We start from the raw sequence: 12698 nt of genomic DNA on the forward strand, positions 1-12698 counted from the left end.
TGACTGCTGCTTGGACATTCTGGCAAGGGACAACATTATTTTTGTTGTGTAGACCGCAGCCCTGAACGCACCTACCTGTAGTTTTCCTGGGATATCGAGCTTTGGATTTTGAACATCTTTTCCTCTATAACTTGGAGTTTAAGGGATTTTTCCAGGGTAAGTGGCAACAGATATGCAGGGAGGAGGCCTGATAAGTGAGGTTGTAATTGTTGCATGTTTGTCCTAGCATGCTGAGAAAATGCCTGAAGCCTGAACCTTATATTTTGTCTCGCTAGCTGATTAGGTTTACATTTGCAATTTGAGGATGTTTAAAAGTATAACCCCTTTAGTTTTTCCTGTTTTTGGTCAAGACAATATTATGCATTTTTTTAGCAACAATATTGTTAGAAATATGAAATGGCATCATTGGGATCACCAACTTCTCCATATTATTATTATTTAGTTTGTAAGTAATTTGTTTTTCATAAGCACAGTAAAGCCAATTACTGATTTCGACCAAAGTATGTAACGCTAAGTGAAAGTCGTTGACCTACAGTTTATAATAATGGTAAATCCACCTGCTCTTGAACACTAACTAACCAAACAGACAAAGTAGACAGCAAGAAACTCGGAAGCTCGCGGCTAACAGCAGGAGCGGCCTGCAACATGTCTGGATCTTTACCGTTCTACCAGAAGCACCACCGCCACTATGACCGTGACTACAGGAGCAAGGAGACAGTGTCCAAACTGAGCCAGTACCAGACCAGCAGCAGGTACACGGCTGGCAGCAGCACCTCCGCTGCCACCAGCAGGAGCAGTGGGTAAGAAGGAGGAAGAGGATCATACCTTCATCAATCCACTTCTTGTCACAGGAAGCTCCCCTTAACACCCAACCTACAGTTCATCTCCATCAACCTTGTTGGATCACTTCCCGGTCACAGCTATGAGATCATATGTCCCGCTTCAATGCCATATTGACACCAAAGTAACCATCCTTCCCTCTTCTGATTCTCCTTGATCAACCTTCACACACACCAAAGGATCTTTGCTCCCTAAAAACCTCGTTGAATCCAGCATGAAGCTCCTTGCATGATGACTAATAAAGGACCTGTTTGCTTTTCTGCCTGCTCATGAACTTTTATCTGTCACACATCTATTCCTAAATAACTCAAATGATTTTTGGATATGTGGTTTATTACATTTTTGCTCCAATCAGGGAAAGACTGTTGGTTAGAGAAACTGGACAGAAATGCTATGTATGTTGTGCAAAGGTTGAGTTATGGTATATGGCGTAGACTGAAATAGAATCTTGACCTGTACATACCATGCTGGAGGGAAAGTAACAAATGACAGATTGTCAGTCTATCTTTAAAATCTCATATCATTTACATGCATATATATTAAAAACTAAGTGACTTACCAAAAGACTCAAGTAAAGTTGTTCTTTAGTGGACATTATTGAATGCATTGGTGTTATTGTAGAGAATATGCTTGGTCAAATTTACTCAAAAAGAATGATGGCGGTGTCAAGTAACTGATTTAAAGCTGTTTTATGATATGGATTCCCTGTCCCTGGGAAGGTGCTCTTCTTTCATATTTAAGGATTTACAAAACACCCTGCTTATGGGGGTCCCATCTTTTACAGTGGCTTATGTTTAAATGCACTGGCTGGAGAGTGTGAACAGGTCAGGGGGCTTAGGCTTGACTTACACCATCGGATCTTTGCCTTTACACCAGCCACCAAATCTGTGCTGATGAGAGGGTTATGATGTGATGATGATTTAACAGTCCGAGTGGTTGCATTAATGTCGTTCTGGCAAAGATACTGCATTTATTTAGGAAGGAACATTGGTAATGAATCCAAAGTGTGGTTGCAGTCTTATTTCTGGACATTGGAGAAAGTGTAAATGGTCAGAGCTGAAGGAAAAGTGTCTCAGATAGATACATGGAAAAAGAGAGCAGTAGCCCTGTCACCAATCTGGTCCCCCCTGCTTATCAAGTTCTTGTTATCTCATTCCCTTAGCCCCCACCCCCAACTCTGAGTGCTGCAGATGGTGCTTCCACAGACAAACTGTGTGGCGTCTGACCTCAAATCCAAAACGTATTTTCTTCCATCGCTCCACTTGTCATTCCTTCCCGAACTGTAGCCTTAGAAAGCAAATAGAGTATGATAAATGATTATTCGATTTGGCGTCTTTTAGTTATTGAATAAATACAACAGTGGTACTCATGTTGTCCTTTGCATCAGATGCCATTTGTTGATTCTACAAATTTAATTATTCTGGACACATACAAATAATACAACTAAACCTCTTCACTACCCACTGAACCTTCATCTACCACTAATTTACCCCCCTCATGGCTTCATCCCCACATTTTGATGTAATCTTATTAGTTGCATTGTCTGGCCAGGCTGATGGTTTTCTAAATGTCACAGACTTAACGTGTCTACACATTATGGGCTGGAAGCGAGCAGACTGAGCCCTATACTCAAGAGGGCCAAGCCAACTTACTTGGCTGTGGATAAGGACCACCAAATCATCGGCTACGTAGTGCCTATCTTCAGGGGCAGGTAATAATCTCTTCAAAGTATACTACAAGAGTGTTTGGAGACCATTTTTTTACGGTTATGCCTAACTCCCCATTCCTGGACCTTCTCTACAAACTCCTAGTCAAGAGTTTGGGAGTGGGTTTTCGAGTAGAGAGGAAGCAAGGGTGCGGGACTCTTCTAAGTACATGGCCCGCAGGGATTTGTTCACCAGTGGCATGGAGATGGAGAGGTCAGAGCAGACCTCCAGGAGGGAGGCCATTCGAGAGACGGCCGAGCGCATCTCTCTAAACAAAAGGGTCAGTGGGGGAATTCTAAATGTAGCTTTTTAGAGCTTGTACAGGAGTACACTTCAACAGTGAAATAACTGACTGCTTATCATTTTTACATCACAAAATATGAGTGACATGATTGTGAAGGCTACTCTTACTGTCACTTAATGTAAATCATTTAGTAGATCATTGTGTTCTTTCAACCCTTTGTCACAGTTACATTTGTCTTTCTTGCATTTTGTCACTATGCTGTCCAACAGCAGTATTGAGTTTTTTGAAACCTAATGTGGACAGGTCCATTTTTAAATGTTTCAATATATCTTTCATAATATTATATGTTCTCCAATCATAGCATAATATCAGGCTACATTACAAAATGAGGTTAGCTGCATGGTTGCATCACTGAGCAGAAATCATTTCATTACTACTTACACCTAAGTGCCTTTGGTGTTTGTTACTAGTCCTTACACAAGGAAGTTATTATTGTCCCAGGGTGATTATGTGAAGTAGGATCCAACCATTCATTAAGCATCATAAAATCCACAGTGACCGCTTCACTGTATTAATCTGTCTTGACTCTGCCAAATAGTGTTACTACTAAGTGACACATTCTTTAGGGGATCCTGTTTCTTGAGACAGTGTCCCAGCGGTGTTGTCATTTTATGTGTTGACTGGTTACTGGACGCTCAACTAGACCATGCCTCAAGACCCCTAGCTATTCTCACAACATAATCAACGACACACACTCACAACACGTTTCAAGTTTAAAAGTACAAATGTCTTGCATGGGAAAAAGAAGGGATGTTGCTGAATTAGTTTGCTTTGTTTTTGCTTCAACTGTGGATTGTGAATACCTGGTGAAATATACTTTATATATATTTTTTAAGTTTAAAGTTCAATTGTCCTGAGTGATTTTTTCTGTTTGTAGATCCATGAACACGGGGTACACTTTAAGCGTATGAACGAAGACAGTCTGATGCATACCCCGGAGTTTGTGATTAAACCGCGCTCCCACACTGTGTGGGAGAAGCAGTGTGTGAGGCTGCACTGCACTGTCAGTGGCTGGCCGGACCCCCGGGTCGTCTGGTAGGTCACAGACATACATAACAACCAATATCATACCTTTAAATCTATCCTTTCTGTCCCCTTCTCGCCTGCCTATTCATCTGTGCTTGTACTCATCTCATTTAGATGGCTTTATCTATTATATTTGTCATTTTCATGTTCTTTCTTTTTCCTCTGGTCTGTTTTCTGTCATGTTTGCTGCCTCCTACTAAAAGGTACAAAAACAATGTTGCCATCGACCCTGTTGGCCATGGGGACAAGTATAAACTTGAGAGCAAATACAACATGCACTCACTGGAGATCAACAGGTAGGTGTAGCTTCCCCTACAACTATAACAATAAAATCTTCCTAAAAATATTCAACACTGTAACAGGTTTTGTAAATATAAATGAAACATTGCCACATTTGTTAGACTTTGCATACATCTTAGCTTGTGTAGACTTATTTTTCTTCTGTTATTTCGACTTGTAATTAGCTAGCTATTAGCCATGCTATTTTCCGCAGGCTAAGGGAAAAATGGCATCCTGGGCCCTTTCACTTTCCTGCCAGTACAATTATCTAGCAATAGACCATAGACTATAGAAAATCATGGAATGTAAGCAGTTCCTCCTATTGTGTGAGGGAAAATGGTATGTTTAGATTCATATTTACTGCTGTCTGCCATCTTAAGCGCTTAGCTACCAACTAGCTAACAATCAAGTGGGGTTTGATTCATATATTTGATATTTAATTGGATCAATGTATGTAACTGTAATGCCAATCTACACTGTCAACATGAATTAAGGATAGGATTTAGTTTGGACTTGTTAAATGTAACCAGTCAAAGTACTTCTTTTACATGTACTTCACAATACTCTAAGATCAAAGACCATTTCAACACACTCAAAATCACAAGGAGAAACAAATGAGATGATATTTTTTCCATTTTAGTAGAATATGTAGGCTGCAGATACTTTCATGTGAGACCCTCACCACCTGGTGCACATGACATCAGCAGTGGTGTCTATTTATAACCAAAGTATTCAGGAGATATGGAACGCTTACAGCCAGGGCTCACATACTTGGTATTATTTACATGTTTGGGAGGGCTGAGGTTGAAATGGGGGAAGGGCACAGTACAGTAGATTCTGCTTATCATGGGAATTGATCACCTGATACTCTCCTCTTTCAGATGTGATTTCGATGACACGGCCCAGTATCGTGTCTCTGCCATGAACTCCAAGGGAGAGCTGTCTTCATTTGCCTCTGTCGTTGTTAAGAGTAGGTTTCAGAAAGTCAGACAATCATCACACCCCAATTCACCTATCATGAACAAGCTCCACACAATGTGTTAAAAGAACAAGAAAAGCCAGTAATTATAGCTCATTGTACATCAATTAATCAGTAAATAAGTAAAGTTTCCAAATGTAAAAGCTTTTTCTGAATATACCGATGTATTAACTGCAACATCTCTTAAAAGTAGGAACCAAATATACTTGTACTTGTAAGTTTCTATTAATGAGAGGCCTAAGCCAGTGAAACGTGGCAAATGTCATGGTGTATAATCTCATATTTTGATATCTTGACAGTATAATACTGTGCACACTATGTGTTCGCTTTAATGCTGATTTTCTCCATAGGGTTCAAAGGTGATATGGATGAGTCCCTGCCATCCGCTAGACGTAAGTGTGAATTTATGTTAAATTGTGGGATTCATGTTGCATTCATTGATGTACGACCACTACGGAGTACAAGATAAAAAACACAGCATAAACATACTTTGTCTTGTTAAGCTGTTTTATACCTTGAGCAGACTCTGAGCTACGTTAGCATTTGCTTTTCTGCCAACCTGAGGAATATATGTCATAAAATGTACTCTCCTTTTAGCTCTGTTTTTGTCTTCAACAGTTCTTGAGAAAGATGTTTGATTATTTTCACCAGCTATTTGCTAACTGTGTCTGTCTACTGTGCGCATGCCGTACAGCTGCTTACTTTAAGATGCTGAAAATATCTGCCCAATGCTGATGTAAGAAAAGTGAATGAGGCTCAACAAAGAAAACTAGTAGTAATAATGAAAACGATAGTAATAATGGTAATTATGCATTTATTTGTCATTTGATTTTTTTTTATATTATTGACTTTACTCTTGCTGGATATCTGCTTATACTGTACACAATGATAAACAGTGAAGAGTGTGGGGGTTGGGGGCTGTGCACTACTGCACTAACAACTGTTCTGTCTCCTTGATGCTGCGGCAATAATACAGGGGGCAGTACTGAAGGTAACAGGGTCATGTGATCACTGTCACTGTTTGGTCTCTGCATGACCACTTGTCTGTGTACATGGTGTTCACAGTACTCCTTGTATGGAAAAATCTACAGGTTTTTCTGCATTTCAGAGTTGACACCTAGTTAAAGTATGCAACCTTGCAAGCTTATGCGTCCATTTTTTTAAAAGGAATGTTCTAGTGTGAGAAGATGCATTTGCGTAAAATGATGGATTTTGTTGCCATCAATGTATAGAGCCTTGGAAATACAAAACGTATCTTTTTTCATTTTGTACTGTAGATTCTTTCAACTAATTCCACATCTGAAATCACTGAATATTGAGTGATTTCTTTCAACCAAGTTTTTTCACAAGTTTGATGTGCTTCACTGTTTAATGCATGATAATGACGAAAACATCCACTTTTTGGGAGCACTGTTCTGTTTTATAGTCACTCTTTTAGCTCGTATTTGATGTTGTTATTTATTCCTACGCATATGTCACGTGTTCTCTTCCCTACCTTTTTCTGTCTGGATGAAAAATGTCGATCTAGCTTATTGTTTGTTATTTGGATATGATTTTTGATGTGATAATGTTCTTTCTTAGTGAATGTTTTGTTCTTCCACTTGAATTGAACGCTAATTCAACTATTTGTGCTTGTGACGTGTGCAAAGTGTTTGCACATTAATGCCAGTTTAAGCTCTGACTAAAGCTGCTGTATCTTGCTCTGTTTGCAGATGGTCCCGTGTGTGAGTACGGCGTAAACTTCAAGACTCACATTGTTGATAAATTTGGTGTGACGTTTGGAAGAGAGGGTGAGACCATTAGTCTTGGATGTACAGTCATCATTTCCCCTGCCCTGCACCGCTACCAGCCAGAGATCCAGTGGTACAGAGACGGTAAGAAGATGAATTCAAAATATGGATTTACTTAGCCGCCCCAAACCATTGATCACTCATATCATTTTTTTTTTTTTAAAGTACAAAAGTATTGGCATCAATAAATACTTATTTGATCAAAAATACAAGCATTTGGCAGAATTGTTTCAGAATGAAAATATGAAGATCATTTCAATGATTGTGTTTCTTATCTTAACATTTAATATTGCATCATCATTTATTTATTGATTATACTTTTTATTAGGGATCAGAATCAGCAGAGTAACTAAGGTGTTTTTTATTAACTGAGGGGAGAAAACAGTGAATTATTTCCCTATGAATTGAAGATATCTTGAAGTATAGAATAGCAGAATATAGGAAATTACAGTACCTGGGTAAATGTACTTTTCAGTACTACTCCTTATCTTACACTGGAATGAGTAGGGATTTTGAATAAATTAAGATTTTTTGTGAATGTCCCTGGTTTGTATATCATTTTGTGAAGAGGATTATATTTGTATCACATGTTACTCAACCACCTTCTATTGTATTTCCCCAGATGTCCTTCTGTCTCCTTCTAAATGGTACAACATGCACTGGAGTGGAGATCACGCCACAATGACCCTCACACACCTGAACAAAGAGGACGAGGGGCTCTACACCCTGCGTGTCACCACCAAGTCTGGATATGAAACCTACTCCGCCTACGTCTTTGTCAGAGGTGGGTATGCCATCCGTAACCTATCCGTAAGAAATAACATATCTTTGCACAGACATTTTCACCACCATTATAGTCAACCAAAGCTAAATGCAGCTTGTTATTGCGGATTATGTCTTCAGGTCAATGTCAAAGCAACTGCTTGTCCTCTGGCAGCTGATAAAAACACTACATTTAATAGTTAAATATGAGTGACTGTTTTTAAAGGACATCTTTATAGCGACAACACACAGTGGAAACTCTTTGGCATGGGTTTGAATACTGTGGAAGGTGGTCAGGGAAGCTTATCTGTGGTGCCTTCAGAGACAATCTGACCTTTACAGCTTCAGCTCCTACACGCTGAGTGTGAAAAAGCTAGAAAATAGACCCTGTTGTTGACTCAGAGTTGCCCAGGGGGGAAAAAGGAGACCAGGTACAGTCTCCATAACAAAACGCTTAATGAGCCTGGCTGCCGTTGGGCTATTCTCAGAGAGCTATGGAATGACCCTGGCGCAGAAAGATACTGTAAATATCTGCTAGACGAGAAACAATAAGCTGCCCAGTGTCCTTATTGGTCTGTGTTTCTCTTTGTGAGCGAACACAGTTTGTCTTTTAAGCTGCATGGATACACACTCACCCAGTTGATATTTGCTCCTATATTTAATGATGCAACTCTTAGGTGGCCTGGCATTACCCCATATGTTTCTTTAAGAGTCATCACTCTTATCCCCTTTCACTCCTGGGGGGGGGGGGGGGGGGGGTACAGCTAATTCTGTCCTCCTCTTGCTGATTGCTCTTGGCTTGTGTTTAAAGTGAGGACCAGAAACATTGCTGGCATCAAGGGCTGAGCCCAAACCGTTCAACATACGTCACACAGCTCATTTTAAACCCACCAGTAGAGGCAATCAATTATAGACAACACTTTAAATGAAAGATAAAGAAATATGAAAAAGAAGAGTGTGTAAAACAAAAGAAAGTATGCATACCGTTATTTTATTGTTGGTGTTTCTGGACGTGTTAGATTCTGAAGCTGAGGTTGAAAGAGCTCCTGGGGCCCCTCTGGATGTGCGCTGCCTGGATGCCAACAAGGATTACATCATCGTCACCTGGAAGCAGCCAGCTGTCGATGGGGGAGACTCCATTTTGGGCTACTTTGTGGACAGGTAGGTCAATATGGAGCTAGACATTTCAGTAAATTGTCTCACAGGAGTGGTAATCTGGAAAACAAACCTCAAAGATTTAAGAGAATGGGAGAACAACAGTTTGAACATAATTGTCTGTGACATTACACTTTTTTCTGTTTGTGATTTGTCTCTAAAACTCTGGTGTACCTCATACAAATGTTTTAATGAAGCAGCTTCAGTGGCTTGCTTTGCAAATTACAAAACATAATGTATTGAAAACATTTTTAATTGCAGGACTTCTTTTTAAATGAAAATCTGAGGGAACAGTAAAATAATGTATTTAAGTACTATTTGAAAAGTCTGGTATGAAACCAATAGATACCAATCCCAGATGCACTACTTATTACTGAAAATAACCTTTATATAAATACAATAGCAAGAATGTCACTGACTGGTATTTTAAAATCAAACAGCTGCACTCAATCCTTTGCACACATTCTCCAAATCTGGGAGTCAGTAATTATTTCGGAACATTTTGTTAAAAAGTGACGTATATTATAACCTATTGTAATTTGTGTTCAGATGTGAGGTTGGAACCAACCACTGGGTCCAGTGCAATGACACTCCGGTTAAGTTTGCCCGTTTCCCCGTCACCGGTCTGGTGGAGGGCCGCTCCTACATGTTCCGTGTGCGTGCCGTCAACCAGAATGGCATGAGCCACCCGTCCAGGGTCTCTGAGCCGGTGGCTGCCATGGACCCCTCTGACCGCGCCCGCATTAGAGGTACTGCGGCCTTTTAATGTCTGTCAGCTAGAATACAGACTATCTCTTATCCATATTTAAAGAGCTTTATGAAGTCATTCATGCTATTGGCTGATATAGGATCTATTTTTATTTTTTTCCTATTGTTCCAGAACATTATTTAGACATTTTGTTTCTTTTTCCTAATGTTTTTTTTTTTTTTTTTATGTGAAAAAGCTTTTTCCACTGCCACTACCTATGATCAAATCCTGCTCAAAAACACGTTATGATTTCAAATTGGAACCTTTTTTATTTTTTCATAAAATATATAATAATTTGAAATCCCTAATTCATAACTTTTCATGATTTTGATCAGGTGCCTCTGCTCCTTGGACTGGCCAAATCATTGTCACAGAGGAGGAGCCTGCAGGTAGGACACTTATTTTTGACAATTGCTGATTAAATCAAGTTTGCTCATTTAAATGGTGTCTTCAGGGACTCATACTTTATCTCTTGACCTTCAGAGGGCATTGTTCCTGGCAGACCTCTTGAGCTGCAGGTGACAGAGGCCACCAAGAACTATGTGGTGCTGAGCTGGAAGCCCCCTGGAGACAAAGGCCTTGAGGGTGTCATGTACTATGTGGAGAAAGTAAGTTATTGACCATTTTCCTATTTGTGACATATTAAGGAAAAACTCACACTTCGTATCTTTGCTTCAGTGTGTTGCGGGCTCAGACACCTGGCAGAGGGTGAACACTGAGATCCCCGTCAAGTCTCCTCGCTTTGCCCTGTTTGATCTCGCTGAGGGGAATTCCTACAGCTTCCGCGTCCGCTGCTGCAACGCTGCTGGTGTCGGCGAGCCATCTGACCCAACGGAGGCCACAACTGTTGGAGATAAACTTGGTTAGAAAACACAAATGCAGGCATCATCATAGCATTATGTCCCATTTACAGTTAATGACACCATGCATTCTGGCCCACAGATATCCCATCTGCCCCAAGCAAAGTTGTCCCTATCAGAAACACAGACACATCCGTTGTTGTGTCTTGGCAAGCATCCAGTGAAGCTAAGGAGTTGGTTGGATACTACATTGAGGCGAGCGTTTTGGACAGCAATGAGTGGGAGCCATGCAACAACAAGCCTGTTAATGTTACTAGGTAAAACAACTCCTTTCCTGTTAACCATAGAGAGGAGTTTGTATATAAAAACAATGCCATTATCATATTTGAAACACATTCACAGGTTCATCTGCCATGGTCTGACGACGGGAGAGAAATACGTGTTCAGGGTGAGGGCAGTGAATGCAGCAGGGCTCAGCCAGTTCTCCCCAGAGTCTGAGCCTGTGGAGGTGAAGGCTGCTATTGGTAAGTAAAACTTTACAGGAGTAAGGACAAAGTAAAAAATATAGGTCATCCTGTTTTTTAGATGTGTGGTTTTAGGAAAAATCCACCTATAGAAAAGCGTTTTAATATTGTTTAAAAGTCAGCCTTTGGTATTGCCGTTTGAATATATGTAGAAGTATGTTTTTTAACTTGTATTGGCTGTAACAAAAATTATGTTAGGATATATTATATTAGGACATTCCTTAAAGTTATAAAAGACATGCAAGAGTTTGCATTTTTACATGATGTCTTCAGTTTGTTGTACCATCAGCATCTACACTCCCACACTTTCTCCACCATGGTTCCACCCTGTCAACCTATCACGTTGTTCTGCACTGGTATGTGCCCCACCTACCCAGCACCATGTCCAGTCACATACACCCTCCCTCCTCCTCCTCTTCCTCCTCCTCCCTGCACAGCCCTGAGGCGGGTCAGGACTTGTAGACTTCCTCTAATTTGGTTCATTCTGATCCAACTCAGTGGTTGTTACAAACCAGCCCAACGTCACACACCACCACCATCTCCCATTTCCCTCACTTTTCCTGGGCACAAGGCGTGTCGGCAACCCCACATGGTGCTAAAGGTACCGTCACACACACCTCCCCGCTCCATCGAGCCCCTTAATGTGTGTCTGTGTCTGTTTAAACCTCTCATATCACAACTAACCTGGCAGTGGAATTGCTCTGATCAATTGGTGCCTGAATTTGAACACCAAAGAAAAACGCTATGGCTAAAATAACAGTATTTTTTCATTTATAAGTTACGTCATGATACAGCACATTTCTGCAAAATCATATATATAGTAATAACACCCTATTCAATAATCTATACATCCCCCAAAAAATATCCTCAACTTGGACACCAAGCAATAATTTAGTATCATCACCTTATCAAGATAAAGATAAAGATAAGATAAACAATCAAATGGAATAGGATAACATACCAATTCTGCTGCTGTTATAATCGTCCTTATCTCCTGCATGTGGTCCCTAAAAACTCTTGGCATTTCAACCAAAATAACTTCCAGCCTTTGGATGTTGCTCATTCACTGGCAAACTTTTAACTGAGCAACTTTCTCCGTTTTCCCTCATGAAACACACTCACTTGTTACACAATGCCAGTGTGTTTCTCTTCAGGCAGACATATTGGTAATGTTTTTAGGAAACATTATTTCTACTTTGTTTAAATAAAAAAAATTGAATGGGCTGTTAAACTACTGCCCCCTTTACTAATTCTTAAAAACGTAACTCACAGTACAATTAAAGTACATGATATACATAGATAAGCAACAGCTCAAAGCTAAAAACAAATACAATACTTCATATCAACTTTTTAATCTAGTGTTTTTCATAGAGGGTTGCTATAAAGCCTGCACGCAAACAGTCATTGCCTTTTCTTTTTCAAACACCTGCATGCTCTCATAATCCAAAATAAAGTCTTGTCACCTCCTCACATGGATGTCACTTGTTGGCCATCTTGTCTTCATTTTTCACTCCCAGTCAGATGAAGACATTTCACAGTATTTGTAGGCTGATAGAGAGAACTGTTTATGTTTCTGCTAGTCTTCTCGACTTGACTTGTGAACAGATCTTGTGCCTGTTTCTTTAAAGAGCCTCTTTTGCTTTTCTCTGCTAACTCCTGTAGGGGGCGGCATCCCTCATGGTGTGTTGCCGGAGATGGGTCCGGGGGGTAACGCTGGCCAACTAACTGAGCACAGGCCAAGCTGGACGGGCACGCATGAAAATGTCCAGTCCCCCCTTTACACTA

The 12698-nt window shown here is 40.3% G+C and overlaps 1 protein-coding gene across 3 annotated transcripts in view; it reads left to right on the forward strand.

Moving 5' to 3' along the window:
- Positions 1-12698, forward strand: part of myom1b (myomesin 1b) — a 23057-nt gene continuing 10359 nt past the window's right edge. Inside the window, exons 1-17 of one of the 3 annotated variants that reach the window (XM_079662346.1) lie at positions 21-156; positions 587-800; positions 2417-2551; positions 2652-2826; positions 3728-3885; positions 4080-4172; positions 5037-5125; positions 5485-5526; positions 6847-7008; positions 7547-7708; positions 8706-8847; positions 9391-9590; positions 9925-9978; positions 10073-10197; positions 10268-10451; positions 10532-10706; positions 10792-10913. In XM_079662346.1, coding sequence (XP_079518472.1) covers positions 646-800; positions 2417-2551; positions 2652-2826; positions 3728-3885; positions 4080-4172; positions 5037-5125; positions 5485-5526; positions 6847-7008; positions 7547-7708; positions 8706-8847; positions 9391-9590; positions 9925-9978; positions 10073-10197; positions 10268-10451; positions 10532-10706; positions 10792-10913 — 2173 coding nt within the window. In that variant the 5' untranslated portion in view covers positions 21-156; positions 587-645. Of the gene's footprint in view, positions 157-586; positions 801-2416; positions 2552-2651; positions 2827-3727; positions 3886-4079; positions 4173-5036; positions 5126-5484; positions 5527-6846; positions 7009-7546; positions 7709-8705; positions 8848-9390; positions 9591-9924; positions 9979-10072; positions 10198-10267; positions 10452-10531; positions 10707-10791; positions 10914-12698 lie in introns of all 3 variants that reach the window. The other 2 variants (XM_079662347.1, XM_079662348.1) reach the window with 2 other exon arrangements.

Source organism: Notothenia rossii (assembly GCF_949606895.1).
Source record: "Notothenia rossii genome assembly, chromosome: 12".
NCBI classification, from domain to species: domain Eukaryota; kingdom Metazoa; phylum Chordata; class Actinopteri; order Perciformes; family Nototheniidae; genus Notothenia; species Notothenia rossii.